General features: G+C 39.7%; 1 protein-coding gene and 1 long non-coding RNA gene across 3 annotated transcripts; both read right to left on the bottom strand.

The window, feature by feature from the left end:
- Positions 1-2,538: 2,538 nt before the first annotated feature.
- Positions 2,539-3,862, bottom strand: LOC135473446 (complement C1q-like protein 4). Its single transcript, XM_064753297.1, has 2 exons — positions 3,544-3,862; positions 2,539-2,927 (listed from the first exon to the last, which is right to left on the bottom strand). Exons 1-2 carry the CDS (start codon positions 3,860-3,862, stop codon positions 2,539-2,541), a joined length of 708 nt encoding a protein of 235 aa, XP_064609367.1.
- A 2,861-nt stretch (positions 3,863-6,723) lies between these two features.
- Positions 6,724-21,093, bottom strand: LOC135473098 (uncharacterized). Of its 2 annotated transcripts, none has more exons than XR_010444585.1 (3): positions 20,972-21,093; positions 9,124-9,305; positions 6,724-8,132 (listed from the first exon to the last, which is right to left on the bottom strand). It is a non-coding gene; the product is annotated as an uncharacterized LOC135473098 (long non-coding RNA). The 2 variants fall into 2 exon arrangements; XR_010444586.1 differs by lacking the exon at positions 20,972-21,093 and adding an exon at positions 16,561-16,678.
- Between the last annotated feature and the right edge of the window lie 1,601 nt (positions 21,094-22,694).

The raw sequence follows: 22,694 nt of genomic DNA, 5'->3' as shown, positions 1-22,694 counted from the left end.
TTGTTGTTTTGGACGTTTAAAAAATTACAAATCCAACATTATGTTGCAAACATAACATTGAACAACATGCAACACGTGGTATCATTTTAAATTTTAGAAGATCTTTTAACTTAGCAACTTAAAATGGCGTTTTAACAGCAGTTTTAAAAACCGACCACTGACAGCAATTATAGATTAGTAAATAGCCATAGCCACCGTGCCGTACTATAGAGCCCACGAGAATGTGAACGAAATGTGAAGAAAATAGCGTAAATGCATAAATACTAACAGCTTTTCAGTAAATACTAATCTGCAACTGAATGGTATATAAAATATACCGTTCTAAACAATGACTAACTGTTATATGTGCCTCTTGCACATATATGAGTATTTTTTTTCTACAAATTTTGCTCAAACAACATAAAGACGTGGAATTTCTATCTGATGAAAAGATTAATAAAAATATCCATGGAATATTTAAAATCTTTTCATTTTTAACATTGAGTTTTGAGATCTAATCTGTATGGGGCAGTATAAATCAGTCGAAAATCCTGCAGGCTTTGATGATACTCACGCAGAAAATCAAAAAAAAAAACAAAAAAAAAAACACGATTAACGGATTTTAGCGATATGTGGATAGACAGATAATGTACATTTACGCTATCCTTCACTGTCATTTAGCAGGTTGTAAGTGTTTCAAAATGAACTTTTAATGTTCATTTAAGTAACCAAATTGACAAGTTCCGCTATTAACGAAACAAAAATCCAGCTCAACTTAAGGTTATCTGTACCCTGGTGAAAGCTTCCGCCGTAAAGGACATGTATACTGGGTGTTGCCACACATATACTATGTCATACTGTGACCTTTGGTACGTGTGGTGTTTTTATTCCCGAATACCATGTCACGTTTTCAGTCCAGAACAAACACTGTTTTGCGCAGTATCAAATAAGATGATAGGCGCAATAGTTATATATTGCCTGACTGTTCAACTTCAGAACTGAAGCCCAAATGGTAGGTTAGTCCATTTGTCTTTGTTTTTATATTCTTAAACAATAATACACGTCATCAACATGGGGGTGGGCGAACTCCGTGCCCTAATGGTTAGCTTGCTAGCGCGTTACAGTGACACAGTGGCCTTTCACCAATGCGATCGCTGTGAGCTGAATGCTGGCTTCCTCTCCGATCGTACGTGGGAAGGTCCTCTGGTAACTTATGGATGGTTGTGGGTTTCCCCTGGTCGCTGCTCGGTTTCCGCCCCCTATACTGCTGGCCGCCGTCGTTTATATAAGTGAAATATTCTTGATTACGGCGTAAACTCAAATAAACATATATAACAAATGTCAATGCACTTCGGCTTCTAATATGAGTTCTCGGTGCTATATAACTAAACTCGCAATGTTTACATCTGAGCGTCACACATCCACATGGGCAAGACATACATGTACTGAAACAGAACATACATATTTTTGAATGCAGACAGATGTGTATTTAGCAGTTGTTTATTTGTCATGCATTTTCATTGTATACAGGTGTATATCTTTTTTTTTTCACATGTGTGACTACGGTTTACTGAGATGATTTATATGAATATGACGTTGATTTAAATATGGCTTTCTTTTCTTATGAATGCAAACTGAGGTGTTTTGTATTTAACCCTGTGACCTCTTTGATTATATATGTTAATACAATATTAAAGATACTTATCAACTTGGACTGAACTCCAACTGGAAATAACCTGATAGGGAAGGCATAGCTAATACTTCTACAAACATATACGATTAAAACGATATATGTAAAGCAAAACTACATTTCTTTAGGAAACATCCTGGGCCGATTTCATGAAGCATACTTAGTGCTAAGTAGCCCTTAGCTAAGTGCACTTTATATCTCTACAACATACGTCGTCATGGTAGGTAAGGGCAAACTTAGCTAAGTTTCATGAAACCGGCGGTTTTAAACTGTGCACACTTAAATGAAGAGGTGATCATGAACACTGGCGATAATAGACTGTATTGAAATGATGATATAAAAATGAACAATAGTACCGAACACAACATTCTGGCCAGTAACAGGAACTTTGAGGTATTGGCTGTATTGAGATGTTGTACGCTCCTGTCATCCATCAACCCGGTTTACATGACATCACATAATAAACAGCTAAAGTTGGAGAACGGTAATCCTAAGATCATATTATCGTACTCCAAATATTGGCTATATTGTCTTGAAGTATAATAATGCCCGACATCTGAAAATATAATGTCAGTGATATATTGTTGATTCCAAAACCTTTCAAGATTCTTCTTCGAAGATAATACGGCTAAGCAGAAAGATTTTTCAAATCCTTTGTGCTAAACTAAATCCATAAGTTTATCTGTTCGTTCCCATAGAGATACAATCGATTGTGCATGTAATTCTTCGGTTGCTACCCAGTAACAGTTTGTGATTGGACATCCTGAATACGTGGACCACATGACCAGTTAAGATTATCAGACAATGGGTCACACAGGTCACAGTCTTCACGACTGCTCCCTTTTGGCGCGCATGATTGGTCATAATACTCAGAGAGTGTGAACAAGATGGCCGCTAAAGGATGACCATTGATGAACAAAGCGTCCACGGTTTCTGAACACGCGCACCCACACCAGATCCGAGACTTCCAAGCTCAACACGGCAGTGTTAGAGGATGACCCGTGTTTGTTGCCACCGGAGTACAGCTGCACTTGAGATTTTGTGTTCTTAACCAGTTCCGTCTCGATCCGGTCATTCCAAGCGCTTATAACAGTCACGTGGAAGACGTATAACCCTTTTACTGGGCACCGGAACTGTCCCGAAGAAGCGCTGTAGCCTCCGCCAATCAGAGTGATGATTTCCTTGAAGACAATGACTTGCAGAGGACGCAGGTTTTGCTGATGGTTTCCCACGCGGGCGGAAAAGGCTATAATATGATCTGTCAAGAACGCCCAAAAAAAAAAAAAGGAGTAAAACCACAGGTTAAAACGACCTAGAGATGGAAACAAACATGGGTAAAATACTGAATGACGCATCTTGGCGTTGCCTGGGAAAGTAGATACAGATTTTTTGTGCCAGTTAGTAAGGCAATACATCCGTTTACCATCATTCACCAGTTAAACTGTGTGTACATGTACTTACACAGTATTGCAATGACAACCGAAAGAATGACTATCCGAGCGTGTTTAATTATATCAGTTAAATGTTAAATTCTCACCATAAATTGATTGACTTTACCGATTTTATTTCCACTTTATACTCTGCATGATATATAATGTACAATCAAAGTTTAAAACCTGACAAAAACAACTTCTGGAATCAGATTTACCGCCAACACTTTCCGGATCATTCTAGTGAAAAGTACATTTGCGTGTTAAAATGGAGTTATTTTACACATTTCTAATTTCAATAACTTCGCAGTTAAAGTTACATTTTGCCGCCAGTTTGCGAATAGTATAAGAGCAATATTAGAGCACAATGTAAAAACATACAATAACATCAATGTAAAATTGCAATCTTGTCTATATAGCACGAGGATATAAACTCTTGCATACCTGGGGGCGGAGGCTCAGCATTAATGGAGGCCAATTTAGTGCTCATCTTCCTTAGCCTGGCTTGTAGTCGTAGGGCCAGTTTAGACCTTTCCTCAGCTTCTTTCAAGATGAGACGAACGATGACATGTGTGACATCACAGGCGCTGGACATCTGGGAGACCAGAGAACTGGTGATTTCCTTCATACCTTCCTCTTTGTACAAATCGTGTACATCTTCGGCGTCGTCGAGCAGGGTACGTCGTGGCGATTTTCCGACGCTGCCGCCATGGACAGGAAGACGGAGTGTAAGGACAGCGAGAGTGATCAACCAAACCACCATTGCTTCAAGGCTTTCCTTGGAGAACTACAGAACCCCATAAAAACAACACTCCTGTTCGTTTTTCTTTCCTGAGAGGCCTTTATGGTTGAGATAAAGACGGGTAGACGACACCGCATTCATTCTGCTTGTTAAACTAGCTGTTTATATATGCCATAGCCCAAACATTTCAATGTCTTAGTAAATCTCTCCTGGGAGTTTAAGTATCTTTGGCCGACGTTTGTGTCTTTACCCTCCACCTCTCCAAATTGTTGGGGGCATCCAGGGTGCTGGAATAATGATACGTTGACCTTTAGAAAGCTATCTCAATTCCTGACCTTTTAGGATCTCGCGTTATCTATACGTTACTTCTATAACTCCCAACTACAGGGGCAAACTTTCAACTACTTCACCAGGGACCATTTGAGGAGTCCTTTAAAACACTTAAGATTCTTAGCGTTTAAGACCATTAATCAACAAGTTCCAAAAATAAAAAGAGCTACCCAATTTAGGCATTAAACGAAACAAGATGCCTTCAAAAGTACCCCTCCTTCCCAAATGCAACTGGATATTTCCTTTTAGTTAACGCAGGCGCCTGTTTGTAGGTCGTATTTCGAGTTTAAAGAGAACATTTAAAGCCTTGACGAATGTGAAGTGGTAACGTAACACCATCCATTCCGCGTTCGCCTCGCATCCTACGTTAGGCGTTACCCTTTTCAACCCGAGTTGTACCAAAACGACTTCACAAGTTCACGACTGTACTCATGCATACAACTTGAAGTACTACAGAGAAGACTGCAGTACACGGCACAAGAATAACAATAATCACTGTGGCACCAATTTGCCGGTTATGCATTCGCTTATTTCACGTGCAATTCATTTGTGACATCACGGAATGCTATCTTTGTATGACAAATACAACCAAAATAAAAGAATGTTATGTGGCTAAAAAAACTTCCTCCAAGTGTGTTAATCATGATGTTAATTTCTCTTGCTATGTTTTCTTTTCATAATGCACGTACACACCACAATCGAAGTCACGGAAACAAGGAGCTCCAATGCATGTACGTCTCGTACATATAGTTTAGTTCACTTTTGAAAAACGTTTTAATTTATTGTTTAAAAAAAGTAACGCAAGACGAAATATCGATATACCTCAAATCAATATGCACAAAGGCACATACTAACTATAACCTTAAACCATATGATTAAAGTGAAAAAATTCATCGGAAATTTGAATTTTTAATGAGTGTGCTTGTTATTCATCTACAGCTCTTCGCCATGTGGGTGTTCTCCCCAGTTATGTTGACAGCACTACGCTAAATTAGTGTTGAACTGGGTCAGCTGTGTTTAGAAAGTGCGCTTTGCGGAGTCAAATTTAAACGATCTAACATGCTCTCAGTAAAACATACCGCAATGCCTTACGTCACATTGTACACGAAGGATCCAGGAATTATCTTTTAATGAGACCGCCGTGCAAAACAGTCTCCACCAACATCATCTCGAGAGATTGTCCTTGGTTACTTTTCTTTTTTACAATTAACATTTTTCTCTATTACTAACGTTATACACTGAAAATGTTACATGCCAGTTGCACACGGTTGTACGCTGCACGGTGACCAGGAGCTTCTTACTATTGCGGTCACCGTGAGTTGAAGTCCAGCTCATGCTGGCGTCCTCTACGTTACTCCTCTTACCCATTTCTACTTAAGCTATGAGGATATGTACGTTGCTTCATTTTAAGCACATACATGAGCAGTTAGAATAAAAATCTGAGGAAAATACCCGTGACCATTGGTCAACTATGACATTGTCGTCACTGCTCTGGTTTGTATCTGTATGCTAGAGTCTTTTATATTTTGTATACCTGTACAAACCTGGCTTTAGCCTGAAACACGTAATTCATTGTCTTAATTCACAGGGGGGTTAGCACGCCAGCCCCTCGCAATGACCCAGGCGCCTGTCAACAATGCGGTCGTAGTGAGTTCAAGTCCATGCTGGCCGCCGTGGCATAAGTGAAATATTCTTGAGTACGGCGTAATACACCAATCAAATAAATAAATAAATAATTGTTTTACCCAATTATGTGTGTGCGCGGGTGGTAGCCGAGCTGGTAATGCTTGACTTACCAGCTGATGTGTTCTTTTTTTTTTTTTTTTTTTTTTTTTTGTTTTGCTGACCCACTTCTCAGAAGTTCAGGGTTTGATCTCAGCCTGACCCTCGCTCGGCCTGCCAAGATGACCTGACCCAAGGCAAATGACCTCATGTCCAGGATTCGTGGTATTCACTCCGCTATGTACAAATTAATAAGTATTGTATTTATATTATAAGTAATCTTCAAAGTTTAGTATAATTCATGTTTGCAGGCTGCATTTATATATTCCTTTGGCGACAGAAAGTGACTTAAAAACTTGTCTCTAAATCTGGCTTCCCTCTGTATCAGATAGTCCGTTGATAAAAAATACCGGAAGTAGGTATTTTTATAAGCTGGCCCAGTCACATGTCGTCGCTCTTAGTAGCCAATGATATTGCGTGTTTGAACCTTCTTGTTACGCTTTGCGTCATGAGGTTTTTCAGAAAACCGACTCAGTAAGATGATAACGTGTGTGTGTTTGTGTGTGTGTGTGTGTGTGTGTGTGTATTGGGGAAGGGGAAGGGGGGCGGGGTTCTCTTTGGTTTGCTTCAATCTTGAATAAAGTCAATTGTTCTAGGAGGGCTCGGCGTGAAGTTCCAATCAAATAACGATCAACCTGAAACTATACAACCACCACCCCCTAAAAAAGGAAGCGTCTATATATATATATATATATATATATATATATATATACAATTCTCAAATACAGAGTGCAACACAATGTTGAAAGGAAAACAGGTACAACTTGTATAGAAAGAGCACAGTGACAAATTGACAACTTTATTTAAATGTGAGCATTAAGTGAGCGGGCGAACAAAAAAATACGTTTAAATGTTTTCTTAGCAGCCAGAAATACTGTCAGAACTTGGTAAAAATGCCCCAGTTAAAGAGGTAACGGTCAGATTCCACGAGGAAATCTTACCTGAACACTTGTGGAAGACATTAACGGGCGTAGACATTGAGGGCTGCAGAAAAATGAGGGCTGCAGACAAATCAGGGATGTAGATATTGAGGGCCGCAGACAAATAAGGGCCGCAGACAATGAAGGCTTCGGACATTAAGGGCTGCAGACAATTAGGGCTGTGGTCAAATGAGGGAGCTGACATTGATGTCTGCATACAAATGAGGGCTTCAAACATAGAGCGCCACAGACGAATTAGAGCAGCAGACAATTATGACTGCAGACATTGAGGAGTGCAGACAATCACGAGCGAACAGGGATAGAAAAGCACCAGTAAATTTGCATAGCAAACCTATGGAACACCCATTTATCGCAAATAAATCCTGTATGATAAGCATTCAATATTGCAGTAAAGTTTATATGGTTGTACAAAATATAGACGCATATATAAAACGTTACAAACAAGTACAGTCGAGATATACATGTACACAAGCCTAAAAGACATCCTGATGCCTACAAAATAGACACATTTAAAAGAGTTCGAAAATATCGGACAATCGTTCAAGAAGAAGTCATTTGTCTTCGATCTTTTCTTCTCTTTTTGTCCCCATAATGCGCGGTGGGTTATATTAAGTTGGCATATCCCGTATACGCAAGTCGAAGAAGGGAGCTAGGTAACTTGTACAACCTTTAAGCGAGAGTAAGCTGGAGCTTTGAAGGACAATATAATGGGCTGACAACATCGATATTTTAAATGCTCGCAAATTAACTCTACTATCGCGGAAGAAAAAAAGCCAGTTTTACACTCATCACCTAACTGAACACACACATATTGCCACACGCACGTTATAGAATTGGTCTCCAAGTTTCCGTTGAAGTCATTAACGTGACTTGCGATATAAACATCACAACGAATATTCCGTTTTGTAAATACGCCTATATCATATTGGTCTCCACAAAATGTGTTGTAAACTGGCACTGGAAGAGATTGGATTTTTCCGGTTGAAAGTAGACATACATACCACCTCTGAGATAAAGAGCTTGACTGCATGATCTATGATTTTAGTGACTGTAGGTTTTGGTGGGGTTTTACTTTCTGTTTTAGTTTGGAAGCTCAGTGAATATTTAATGGAAGGACAAAAATATGGTGACAATTGGGAAGAGTATCACAGGGACCCCTGACAAGATGGTTACGGCGCCTGATTTCGGAGTTGTCTCCGGTTCGGGCTCTGGGGAGGATTTCTCCACTTCTTTGTCATCTGAAAAAAAAAAAATAGGAGAATAGAATTTGTATACATTTTGGGTTGAAAATTATTACTTTTCCCATACATATCGCTGCTTACATTTCCTTTAAAACATTCCATATTAACCATTCTTTGGCAACAGTATACAGAAGGGACCTACAAGTGATGTTCATGGTGCACATGTACACAATTTACGGATTGCAGCATGTGTTACAAAGAGTGAATTACTAGCGTAGGTTTGTCACAGTTGACTTCCACAAAGTGTTGATAACTGAACTTTACTCACTTTTCTTACGTTGTCCACCCGGACTGTCCGCTTTCCTCCCATCATAATGCTGACCGCCGTCGCATAAATGAAATATTCTTGAGTACGGTGTAAAACACCAATTAAATAAATAAATAAATTTATGTTGGTAACATACTACCCAAACAAGGGAGATAACAACATCTTATGGAAACTCGATGTCGACAAACTGGTTATCTCCCCTGATTTCTCTCCTTTGCAGGAATTTAGTTTTTCTATTCTAACTCTTATCTAATCCAGATTTCACCAAAATGTTATTACTTTGATGCACTTTAACTTACTTCCTTTCCCAAACAACCAAGCTATCACCCTACACGCATATAAGCATATCGCAATCAGTCCCCGAGTACCCCGAGTGTGTAAGCGGTTTATACTATCGTTAAGAAAGCATTCGATCGTGGCAAGCTTCCCACTCATTAAAATGCGTTTTTTTTAATATCTGAACTTCTTAATATACTTCTTCTTAAATGTGCCTTCTTGTGCAATTATTATGGCGTAAGTTTTGACAACTGCGTTTTAGTTGCTAGAATTTGTCTGTTAACGTGAAATTCTTTGGGTTTTCGACATTGCCTTTGCCAGAATTATCAAATATTTCTTCCCTAATATACTTGATTATACCCAGCAAAACGTGGCCTGTCCACTATTCGGTTTACAAGTCTGAGGTCACAAACTGTCAGTCACAAACAATGACGCCACACACACCTGATTCTGGGGATATATCTGGTGATTTCTCGGACTCTGGAGTTGGTTGCTTGTCATCTTGTGCCGTTACCATGGCGACGGTGGCGAGGAATGCAAGTAGTAAAATGACCCAGAACCTCATGGTGAAGATGGCGGTGACTTTTTATCACAATGTGGCTGTTAGAACCTTAGTGGCAGTGAGCCTGTAATAAAAATAACACAAAAGGTTTGATAACTCACGTATAGTATTACCGTACACTTTAAATAGCTGTTACATGTGCGTGTGTACTGCGCCACCCATAAAAGTGGCCGACATCGAACGAATGAAATATTTTTCAGTACGGCGTTAAACACCAAGGGAATAAATAAAACATAAAGTTATGTTATTCATTCAAACTGGTTGGGTACAAAGAGTTTTGAAAACAATACCCATTGGGATTATAGTTTTGCAATATGTTCTGTATCCCAGATCTGTATGGCTTGGGGGTCATATATGAGAACAGTGAACACCGCATGATGAGTTATGTGACCACAGACGATGGAACTCCTAGACAGAGTCTATAAGAAAAGGCATGGATACATTACGAATGGGGTTTACAACAAAATACATGGGGAGTAGGTACATATACGCAAACAGTATGGATACAACAAAATGCATCGAGAGGAGGTACATGAATGGATACAACAGGGATGGGGTCTACAACAAAATGCATCGAGAGGAGGTACATGAATGGATACAACAGGGATGGGGTCCACAACAAATGAATGCAGAGGAGGTACATCTATGGATACAACAGGGATGGGGTCTACAACAAAATGCATGGAGATGAGGTACATTTATGAATACAACAGGGATGGGGTCTACAACAAAATGCATCGAGAGGAGGTACATGAATGGATACAACAGGGATGGGGTGTGCAACAAAATGCATCCAGAGGAGGTACATGTATGGATACAACAGGGATGGGGTGTGCAACAAAATGCCTCCAGAGGAGGTACATGTATGGATACAACATGGAGGGTTCAACAGGGTGGGGTCTACAACAAAATGCAAGGAGAGGAGGTACATGTATGGATACAACAGGGTCTACAACAAAATGCAAGGTACATATATGGATACAACAGAGATGAATCTCCAACAAAATGTATGGGTAATGTGGAGAAGAGGTTCATCTATGGATACAACAGGGATGGGGCCTACAACAAAATGCAAGGACAGAAGGTACATGTATGGATACAGCAGGGATGGGGGTCTACAACAAAATGTATGGCTAATATGGAGAAGAGGTACATCTATGGACACAACAGGGATGGGGCCTACAACAAAATGCACTGAGAGCAGGTACATGTATGGATAAAACAGGGATGTAGTCTACAGCAAAATGCATGTCGAGTAGCTACATGTATGGATACAATAGGGATGGGGTCTACAACAAAATGTATGGAGATGAGGTACATGTATGGATACAACAGGGATGGGGCCTACAACAAAATGCATCGAGAGGCGGTACATGTATGTATACAACAGGGATGGGGTCTACAACAAAAGGCATGGAGATGAGGTACAAGTATGGATACAACAGGGATGGGGTCTACAGTAAAATGCATGAGGAGGTACATGTATGGATACAGCAGGGTTGGGGGTCTACAACAATATGCATGTAGAAGAGGTACACGTATGCATACAACACGGATGGGTCTACAGCAAAATGCATCGAGAGGAGGTGCATGTGTGGATAAAACAGGAATGAGGTCTGCAACAAAATGCACGCTGTGGAGGTACATGTACGGATACAACAGGGATGGGGCCTGCACCAAAATGCACGGAGAGGAGGTACAGGTATGGCTACAACATGGATGGGGTCTACAACAAAATGCATTGAGAGGAGGTACATGTATGGATACAAGAGGGATACATACAGCATGGTTGCGGTCTAAAGCAAAATACATGGAGATGAGTTACATGTTTGGATAAAACAGCGATGTGGTCTACAGCAAAATGCATGTCGAGGAGGTACATATATGGATACAGCAGGGATGGGGTCTACAACAAAATGTATGGAGAGGAGGTACATGCAGGGATAGAACAGGAATGGGGTCTACAACAAACTTATAATACAACATAATACATAATACAAGGCCGGATTGAAATGGGGACTTTCTCTACCATGCACAGAGCAACAAAAAAGGGCATGGATATTATGGGGATGTTGTCCACAATACAAAGCAGGCAAAAGTGGGGATGGTGTCTCCAATGCAAAGTAAGTATGATGTCGGAAGCACAATACAAAGCATTGATTTATAATACAAAGGTGATTTTACAACATAAGACATGGATACAGCTTCACTGTACAAAGAATTTATACCACGGGGATGCCAGCAACAATATAAGGTATATCAGCATCATAGGCCGGGGTAGGAGGATGGAGTCTACAATACAAGGCATATACCATGGGATTTGTGTCAACAATATAAGGTCAGCAAAAGTGGGGAGGTCTACAATGCATGGCATGGATACAGTAGTGATGAATGTATAAACCTTTCCCGAGGGCATGCATTATAATATAATTTACAGAGATAGTGGTCATGGTATCAACCGTACCGTGAAAGGTTAGATAATAATGCGGGTGCAGTGTACAGTAAAAGCATGGGATACGCATGGGATATGCATGGGCTTACAGTACGAAGTAGAAATACAGTGGAAATGGGCGTGCCAGTATATCATAGGGGCAAAGCAGGGGCTAAGTTCTAAAACAAAAGCCATGGCTTGAAACACCCAGCAGAGGTATTCACTGCGTGCAGTGTGTGCCGAGGGCCTGTTGTCAATGTCTCCCAGTTCGGTTATTTGCCTAACATTATCTTACAAGCGAGGTTCTGCTCGGGGCACGGGCTGACTGTTCGGAGAACATCTCAACAAAGACGGTATGTTTGGATAAGATTTGGATTTCCTGTCGCAACACAGTATCAGTTTGGAGCTTGCGCGCAAATCGGGGTAATCTCGAGCCAGCCCGTTGGCCTGTCTGCGCAAACGTCTCAGTCGGCTCACACCAAATATCTCCGAGCAAAATCGAGCAGAAGAAACTGGCTGTCGGAAGTCGATTTGCTCAATATGCTTGATTAGTCCAGTTCTCTTTTCGACCAGTGATATGGGGATATGGGCTTGATCATCGGAACAAAAGTAAAGCATGTAGATTCTCGCATCGATTTATGATGCATCTAAGCGCAATACAGACGCGGAAACACGCGTATTCATTTTTTATTGCTTCTACGATGGCGTAATTATTGTCATCTGACTTTTTTCTTTTCACTGCTGTTTAACGCAATCGTCAATATATTTTCACTTATACGATAATGCAATAATGCGGTTTTATGAGTACACAAATCCGGAGTGCCCGAGGTAAACCACCGGCCTGTGGAACATTATGTATGAATTTTCCAACGTGTGACACAGCAATTTGTACACCATGTTGGTGGAAGACAACTATCCATCTACACACGCCGTCCACCGCTTATTGCTTGTCAAAAAGGTCCCAACAACAGTCATGTCGGGCGAATCGGTTCTAAATTAGTTTAGCATTTTCTCATGTTGCCATCCCATAATACATGCAAAACTTCTTATACACTTTCAGTTCCACACTTGATAGCAGTATAACCGTTTTTTCCACAGATCTGTTTCACATAATACATTTCTATATGAACCGATAGCTTAATTGCGGCTTCATATATATTTCTCCGTACATTTACATCCCACCATCGTCATTCATGGTTGTGAGTTCAAGTCCAGCTCATGCTGGCCTCCTCTCCGGCCGTAAGTGGGAAGGTCTGCCAGCAACCTGCGCATGGTCGTCGGTTTCCCCCGGGCTCTGCCAGGTTTCCTCCCACCATAATGGTGGCCAACGTCGTATAACTGAAATATTCTTGAGTACGGCGTAAAACACCAATCAAATAAATAAATAAATCATTCCTGGTGATAAATCTTGACAATTAAATAATGGATCACAGTGAAGGTATATTTGTTTTCAGTATAACACTTTACTTGTGTATTAAAGCTGTATAAAGTATAACCAAACTGCTTCTGGAACGAATAGGCCAGTGTAACGCCATTGCCTCTGTAGCCGGATGGGTGATACGATAAGGGGGTCAAATTCTGACCGTTATCGGCATAAGGTTCTTGTCAGAATTCGTGGAAGTAGCGGTTATAACAAAGGGTTCTACTGTCCGTGAAGTGATCTGTGCTAAAATCTTGTCGCCCCGTCCCCACATATAGATACTGACACCACGCACACACTCTGATATCCGTGTTGTTCCCGCATCAGCAGCGTGCCATTGCAGTATAATATAGGCTACCAATCTGTGAGGAGGTACAGGTCTACCAATATACAGCATACGTAAAATAGCGATGTCTTGTCGAGCATTCTATCGAAATTTCTATAAAATGTCCACAGTCAGGTTCTCATAGAGACGGCAGTTCACCACTGGCGGTCGCCGTCGACTGTATGAGAACACTGACCGCGCCATCGTATAAGTGCTGATGCATCCCCGGCGGCCCACCGCTGGTCGACACCAGTAAAGTTGAAACGTATTTAACATTCCTGGTGAGCGACAATGAATCATCGTAGTGAGAACACTCGGTCCCACCGCACTCAACCGCCACCAACCGGTGGTCATTTGCCAGGTGTATGAGAATTAAGTTTAATGAACGAGAGGAAGCCATTTATTATGATATATAACATATAACATATATGTGGACCTTTGTGTCTGGAATTAAAAATTATTATTATATTATTTCCAGAGGCCCAAATTGAACTACTTTTTTTTGAGTTTTGATTTGTTCATTTATTCCATTGGTGTTTAACGCCGTGCTCAAAAATATTTCATTTATACGACGTGAGCCAGAATTATGGTGGAAGGAAATCGGACAGATTTCTGGCAGACTACCTCACGATATTTATGATATAAGCATATATCAAAATTCACCTAAATCTTCACGTAAATGGAAGTAAGCGATTTAGAATCTGATATATAGGTACAAAGAGATAATGTGTTGTGGCCCAGCTGAATTTAACGCAGTTTTATTCTATTTTATGACGGCTAAATAACATTGTTAGAGACACGGTTTTATATCTGACGCCAGCGTGGCGTCACATTATTGTGTTGACGAGAGTTCGGTCAAACAGAATGGCTTTTTTTTCACTCAGATTCAAATAATAATTGTTGTTGTTCATCCACGATCGTGCTTTCTGGTTTGCGCTCAGCCTTGAGCGTACTGACAAACATGCAGCATGTGCCATCTGTTTATGCTGAAACAGAAAATCGTCTTCACACATCACCATGTGACAATTTTGTTTTGCGAGTTGGCCGCCTCACTTCTGTGGCTTATAATGTTTCAACTGTCAAACGCAGACTCTGTTATGTCGGAGAAGGGCAAAATGTCATTGTGAACCAATTGCCACAAAATGATTTTCTCACCCACGTCCCATTTAACGGCAGACAGACAGAACACTGCGCAGTTGCGATACATCATGTTCAAAATCGGACAAAAACAAGCGTCAGAGTTTTGCCCTATATATACAGTAAAACAATATTCCTATAGTTTCACCTGCTGAGTCAAGCCTAGATTTACACAACATACGTATAAAGTTAGAAACGCATTTGCACATGTAACATCATGAAAATGGCCTATAATAATAAGTATGGATGTAAAATGACAGTGTACAAAATTGAGATCATGGTTTTACATATACGTGAGCAATTTGCGATGACGATCGTCCAAAAGGTCAACCACACACAAATACCTTCAGCTCGTACATGTGCACAGCCGTAGATATGTAAGCAAATTTCCACATCAATCTTTCTAGACAATGCGCGGACAATGCACTGCCTTCGTATTCGACGTAAACATTCCCGTGTCAGCAGGTGCATCAGGAACACCAGGTGCACGACCACGTGCAATTTAAGTGCCACATTCTAATATCTGTCAAAATTGCGTCTAGGATACAGACATAGCTTTGTCGAATTACCACCCTTGCCATGGAAATACGACAAGGGCTTTTGTCAGTGAAATGCGTACGTCGAATGAGGTTTGGCATTCCGTGACTTACTTCTATCCGCAAATTATTGGGAATGTAGTTTGGCGGCGTGAGCGAGGTCTACATGACAGACCCGCTGTCAGCGTGCCAAGACGTTATTGCCCCGACATAAAAATTGCCAACCGTCAGCAGCATCCATATACCTTTGACACTGATAGGTATCCTTTTACTACCCATGCCCTTTTATACCATGCTATAGTGTACATTCCCATTGTCTGCGACATATGTCAAAATCCCTGATACATACAATGAGAGCGGCCTCGAAAACCACATACCCATACATGTTCCATTCTTTTTATTCACATGTACCTGCCACAATCTATAGAAACAATAGGGTTGTTGTAAACGTTTAGAAAACAATAACGTCGAAAAAATATTTAAAATGCTATTTTCATTGTAGCGATCACCACAAAACCATGTTCTTAATTATTTGTCTTTTTGAACGAACATAATTACTTCAGATAGGCTACATGTACAAATGACATCGTCACATGAACAGCAAGATGTAGCCCTTTCGTCTTATAGACTTTTTGGAAAAAGGCAAACATACAGTTGTAGCTACATATTGTTTGCATTTACTACAATATGCAAGGAGATAAATGGCATCGTGATGAAATAAGGCTTAGTCCAGCATTCCTGTAGACAGTTTGCAAAAAGACCAAAGGCTTCCAAGACTTCCACGAGGTCTATCAAAATTCAAGCCATGATGTTGGTTTCCGAGAACGCACTGCCAGCCATAAAGTCGATGGCACGGGTATGCTCGAAACTAATGAAATTATAAGGGTAAAACGAAAAAAACTTCAATCTTTGCTGTCATAGGAATCAATCGCATTCTTCAATAATGTCCATGACGCAGATTTTGAAACTCTCACGAAGTTTAACTAAAGCTGATTCGATTTCTGAAAAAGCATTGTTTGCATTTTCTGTCATAAAAATTCAATCAGACCCAGACAAGACAACTAGGCCATGGAACGAAAGAAAATATCTTAATATACAAACGAATATAGCTGATGCCCTTCTGATGGCAAGATTCTGCGAATTCAGTCCGGCTAATGAAGCCACAGAGCGTTTCAGTTTCATCTCATGTTTTTCATTTCTTTATCATTACAGAAACATAGACTTACAGTATTCCATATGCAAGTTATTGTCTGTTATTATTTTGAAACACCAATATGTCAAATCTGATAAATAACAGCCAAACCTTTGTGGGACTTAACGTCGAGTATAACAAAGCTGTCCAGAAGAAGTCAAAACATCGGTATTAAGAAGAAGTATCGATTCTTCTTTGACTATTCAGTTTGTGATGTAAAGTACATATTCTGTAAATATCTAATACCAGCCATCACCTATACAGACGTGTATACTCACCAGCCTGTAGCCTAGAAATCGTCTGTCACCGAAAAAAACGTAAACTTTTTTCCCGCTTATCTGTATGAAAGCCACGTGCAGCAAGTTGAGGTTGCGCGCCATGTGCCTCTGAACATAGACCTTTTTTGTCTGTATTCTGAGCTGTTTGGAACCATTGGGTAACGGAATGTTGAGATAGCTGGAAGGCTCCGGGTATTTTGTGTATAACTTTATAGCATAGCGTTTGTCGTGCTCTGGAGACGTATCATCAAGTGTAAACGGATACTGTATCATTACATACGCTGCTCTCCGGATTCCCAGCTGTTGATAATGCATTCGCTGATGTCTTATCCGAGCATCCTTCAGCCCCACAAGCTATAAGGATGGGCAGTTAAGATGACTCAGCTTTTTTGAGACCAGACATCAATCCTCGAAACGTCACCATAATTTGCACCATCTGCTTGAGATCCGAAATTGCAAGGCGGACGAAAAAAAAAACAAGTTTAAAAAGCTTCAGATTTGCGTGTGCCTGGTTGAACGTGGACAGATTAGAGTATACACACTGATGGACGGACTGCATAGTTTAGTCTTTTTTTTTTAAATGTGCATTAAAATTGTTTGCAAAATTCCCTAGCATACTGTTACTTAAGCTTTCAAGAAGCTATACTCACCAGTTATAAAGTATATTCTCTACTATCACAGAAATTCAGGCTTCTTGCTTCGAATTTGAAGTACACTTGTCTTCATGGCTGCATATCTAGCTTTCAGTAAAAAATTCTAGTCAACCTAATGCCATTGTACAGTACAATGTCTTTGTATGCTTAATGATTTTGGATTGTTCCTTCAATCAGCACTAATTAAGTTACACCCAGGGAAAATATATCGATACTCGCACATCTTCGAAATTAACTAAGAATAACAATTCTTTACAGCTTGAATACTATACTACTAAGTACTATCCATGCAAATGTACATGTATTTCTGAACTAAGATGTAACATAAGCAATGTTGGCCTATGGGGCTATGTTCGCGTAGAAACACACACCCATATAGAGCTAATGAGAATTAACGTTATGAAATACTAACGTACGAATACACATTATATATATATATATATATATATATATATAGCACAACTTCAGCATTCAGACAAAGAAATGTGTTGTCAGATAGGATAGATATTTTTTCATTTACCGTATATCAACAAAATCTCACCATTATACTAATTAACTAGCTTATATTAATTATACTAGCTAATTAGGAACAACAATACATAAATTGCATGTGAAAATGGATAAACGAGTGAACTGGTTACCGGTAACTTGCAACATCGCTTGCAACATCTCTTAGAACGTGATTTTATCATAGAAAATTGGAAATGCCTACAATATCTATGATCATCAGGAGAGATGTCCAACAGTAAGGTTGTCAAATATTCATGTTGACAACTCAGTTAATGTGCGCTTTTGTGGGATCGATGCATTTAACACAAAGGAACATATGTAGCACAGTATTTCCTCTCTTGTATATCTGCTGTTGTCCTGCACTTTGGAACGGAAACAAATCCCGTTATCCCCATGTCCAAATAAGTAGTATTTACCCAAGTAGATTTGTACTCATTTCCAAATGTTACATATACTACTGGCATTGTCTAGAATCAAATATAGCGCCGATGTTTTATGTATACATATTGACGCTTCGCCAGTCGACGGTGTATAATGTAGTCTGATGAAAGGTTTGTCGGTATCAAGTGCAAATCTTCGGTGTTTTCAGATCAGTCAGATACGAAGCATACAGCCTCATTAGTTACTTCCAAAAAGTCATCACATTTTATTTAATCCTAACAGTATTTTTCTCCCATGTATATATGCCTATACTCTGGAAACTGCGACAGTGGCACACGAGCGCTTTGCATACTTTTGAAGTCCACAGTCACAAGACTTATTCTGGAAGGGAACAGACAGGAAAAATTCTCCTCCACCCCTTTCAAACATCCATAAGATATAATAAGATACAATAAACATGTCTCATTAGAGCGATAGCCACACCCTCATTATGTTCGAACGTTCGGAAGCATACATGGCTTATAAATGCAGAGAACGCATTGCCAGAAGCTTGTAATCCGTTCCTTGCGTTCAGTTAAGTTACACAAAGCAGATACCTTCTTCCTTCTTTTAATATTTCATTCTATATCGTCTACATGTCACAATCACCCATTTTATTTCCCTTCACATATGAGATAGCGAACAAAGAATGAAAACCCAGTTATGTTTTAAAACGAGCTAAACATCACAAATTTTGTAGAAGGCAAGATTTTATCATCGTACAAGACAGCCATATGCTAGGCGCATTACATGCTTATATATATATATATATATATATATATATATATATATATATATATATATATATATATATATATAGGCCCTATCCAGGATTAAGACAGACGGACTATCTTAGTCTCATGACGAATCGATGACTCATATATATATATATATATATATATATATATATATATATATATATATATATATATAGGCCCTATCCGGGATTAAGATAGACGGACTACCTTAGTCTCATGACGAATCGATGACTCATACACCATATATAACCATACAAATACATACTCATCGAATTAAGCTTTTTAAAAATTTATATGACCTTAGTTTCAAATAAACATTATAAGGATATGTGTCGCTAACCGTTATTTATGAGATAAACGTTGATAAAAGTTATCACCATAATTCTACATGGTCGGTGACTTGCCTGTAGAAATATGACATGTGCTCAATCATGTTGGGTTAAACTCACGCCAGCGTGGTTAAATCCAACGATAACGTCACAGTTCGATTAGTTAAACCATGAAAAATTTTGGCAAGAGCTGATCTGATAAGAAAGCTTGATTTGGTGGAAACATGATGTATAGGGGAAAAAACAACAGCTCTGGTTAACGTGATCTTACGTGTTGACACAATTCTGGTCTCAGTTTGCGTTACCATATTTGGCCATTCAATATCTCCATATATAATTGCTAACAAGCAATCTTGGGAGCCCGGCTTGCACTATACCGTTGCATTTCTGCCACATACACATTGCTGCAGATTTAACAGTCCAACGTCAAGCGAATTAAACAATCGGTGTAGCTCTTTTGACTCCAGATTTGGCAGTTGTTTGTTTCTGGCGCCATGTAAATTTACTTTCTAAAGAACTGCACTTGATCTTTATTCTGCTCCCTTTCCAACAAAGGATCATGCTTTTTACTGGAGACTCGAGTTAGTAAGCATCATTTAAGCTAGACGCATTAGACGTTGAACGTTAATACGTAAAAAGGAATTGATCTCGTCTTACACAGGCTGAGTGGAAGCACGCATATAATAGCTGAGGTATGTGACTCCTATAAACGAACTCCTATGATATGGTTTGAGCGAATATCATAATTCCGCAGAGGGATGCGCGGTATGAGCAGGACCAGTTATAGACAGTTCCAGAGTCTAGCTTTCTGACAAGGCCGTTAAGTTGATCCTGGTTATAGCGGGTGGGGTGGCGGGTAGGGGGTAGTCGGGGGAGCGGTATTTCGATCCATCCATGAGTCAGCACTCTAATCAAACATCCCGCTCTCGGGGTAGCCTTCCACGCCAAATTGACAAAGAGATTTGTACCCTGGCAATTGATGAAACAAACTAAAGCTTTCCTTTTTTGTGTCAGGGATGTTTACCACCGGGAATTTAAGAAACAAGAGACACATGGCAAAAACCAAGATGGCGCCGTGCTCCTTTTCATCCATTCCGTTTTTCAAGAATGACACGTTAACAATTTCTAACTTTAAGATGTTGGATATTCCCCCCCGCTTTCCTTTCCTCAATTTTTCTCACAACTGATCATTCGTCAAAAACATTTTCTTCATGGGAAAAAATATGTCAGTGATGCATTTATGTAAGTATAACATACATTTAAAAAGACCGCCTTCAAAATGACGTCATGGTGCATTATGCCTCTAGAGATAATAAAATGGCAAGGTTTGTCTGTCTGTCGTTTGCCTCTATCAGGTTTTTACGACAAAACCATTCATACATTTCAGGCATACACCATCTCCATCCGGATTATATTTGGTCAAGAGATTGACACAATGGTTCCAGTCTAACCGCGTTTATTCCGTCAAATGTTGGACCACCATTAAGCTTCATATGGCGCCTGCAGACAAACCATGTAGCGTCACAGAGCAAGCAAGACATTCTCTTAGACCAAGATCCTTCGACAGTCCCAGCACCGGCCTAGCCAGATGTCAATGGACTGGCAGGTATTGCACGTTTAGCTCCCCCAAAAGACGATCACATCGTCTTTGTCAGCACTATTGCTGATGACACATACATGTTTGAATCTCGCTTAAGAGATGTTGAAATTGAATGGTTAATTATAATTTACCGTTACTTACGTGGTGTGCCGATGTGTGTGACTTGAGAGATGATGGATTCCGTTAAATGAGGTACCGGCAGCCAGAGTAAAGGCTAGCGTTAACACTGCAGCCAGCTGGCCTTGCCGAGCGAAGAAATTCCGACAGTCACGTGACACTAGCATCGGGAGCAGTATCGGGCTGAGAGGGGTCGGGTGCAAGAGGTAAATTAGCATGTTGCAAAATTCTCGCCATGCAGTAAGAGAAAATAACCGATCAAAATTACAAATAAATAATTCCATATATGTATATATGCACATATATATACCGATACATTCATATTTTTCTCACGTAATGATATAAAAGTATATATACTTGTACAAATAAATACTGAGGATTCAAATATCAATTTAAACACGTTTTCAAGAGAGACTGTTAATGGTGTATGCGTGGTGTTCTTAAAGTTGTATATTTATATCCCGTAACTAAAAAAAAAATCAATTAAAGCACATTAAGGTTGTGAAATCTAAGTTATGGGCTCAGCAATGTCTTTAATTAAGCATATATACGCTGTCGTTTTATCTAGTCGTGCTGATTTTGCGTAATGAGAGAAAACCACTGCTACGTTATAAAGCACAAAATCGTCTGTTTATACCTGAATTAACTTCCCACCACCAGGGTTGATTCAGTCACGTTACAGTGATGAAGCGTGACGTTACTCCGTCCACCCGTGAGTGCAATCCACATGACCCCGTAGCAGGTGCTCGCCAGCATGCCTTCATGGTCTGCCTGAACACCGCGTGTCTCTACATGCAGTAACCTGAAGATACCATGTACACCGTTACATATTTACATATCTATGCATGTGGATCTTTTGAATGCAGAGATATCACACAATTAACTCAAAGCCCAAGCATCACGTACTGTGGCTCTCTTAGACTTACAGGTAAGTCACACTTCATACTCTTAACATCTAAAAAGTTTACTGCGCTAAAATTATGACTTACTTTAAGGGGTTTTATTTTAACACTAAGAGTTGTATTAGGCAATCATGACAAGAATGAAAATTAGTATTGAACTTCAATTTTGAGTTCAGGAATCATACCCCAAGATAAGACTCTTTGACTTAAAGACAGCTTCATGATTCTGGGGTAGACTTTATATTTATTTATATTAATCATTTAATTCGACTGGTTATTTTTCATAAGTATTATATACTTTAAATGGTTAAAGATAAAAGCCGGATAAGGTCATCAGTTGTACTATCGTATCATCGTTCGGCGATGGCATCGCTTTGTGTCGTTGTGTCATCGAGTCGTGCCATCGTGCCATAGGCCTTATGACAAGTGATGTTTTGTATTGTGGAACATACAGTTTATTACTATAGTCTGTTCATTTCAGTTAGAAAGAGGTTAGAATACTTTTTTTTCTAATTCATATGGTTGTGGGTTTCCCCTGGGCTCTGCCTCCCACCATAATGCCGGCCGCCGTTGTATACGTGAAATCGTCGTACGGCGTAAAACGCCAATCAAATAAATAAAAAAATAAACCTAACTCATTATGTTAAACTCCATAAGCCTCTTTTCAACGCCGAGAACTCATTACCTCGGGTGACGTTATAATTATTCAAGAATAAGTTGCATGCTAAACAGTGAAGACGAGTTTGTTTTACAATAGGTGCACCAACATCTCTTAGAACAAATCTCCGCGCAGTAACACAGTCTACACTACTGTCTCAGCGAATAGACTACAATGTTTTTTATAC

This window comes from Liolophura sinensis, chromosome 8 (assembly GCF_032854445.1).
Source record: "Liolophura sinensis isolate JHLJ2023 chromosome 8, CUHK_Ljap_v2, whole genome shotgun sequence".
In the NCBI taxonomy this organism is placed as follows: Eukaryota; Metazoa; Mollusca; class Polyplacophora; order Chitonida; family Chitonidae; genus Liolophura; species Liolophura sinensis.
Note: the sequence above shows the minus strand (reverse complement) of the source record. Positions and strands in the feature narration are given on the sequence as shown.

Bases quoted from the DNA above. Each gene is read 5' to 3' on its own strand.
- LOC135473446 (XM_064753297.1), bottom strand. From the start codon at position 3,862: ATGGTGGTTTGGTTGATCACTCTCGCTGTCCTTACACTCCGTCTTCCT. The intron at 2,928-3,543 runs GTATGCAAGAGT...CGTTCTTGACAG, and splicing joins TGCTGAGCCTCCGCCCCCAG to ATCATATTATAGCCTTTTCC.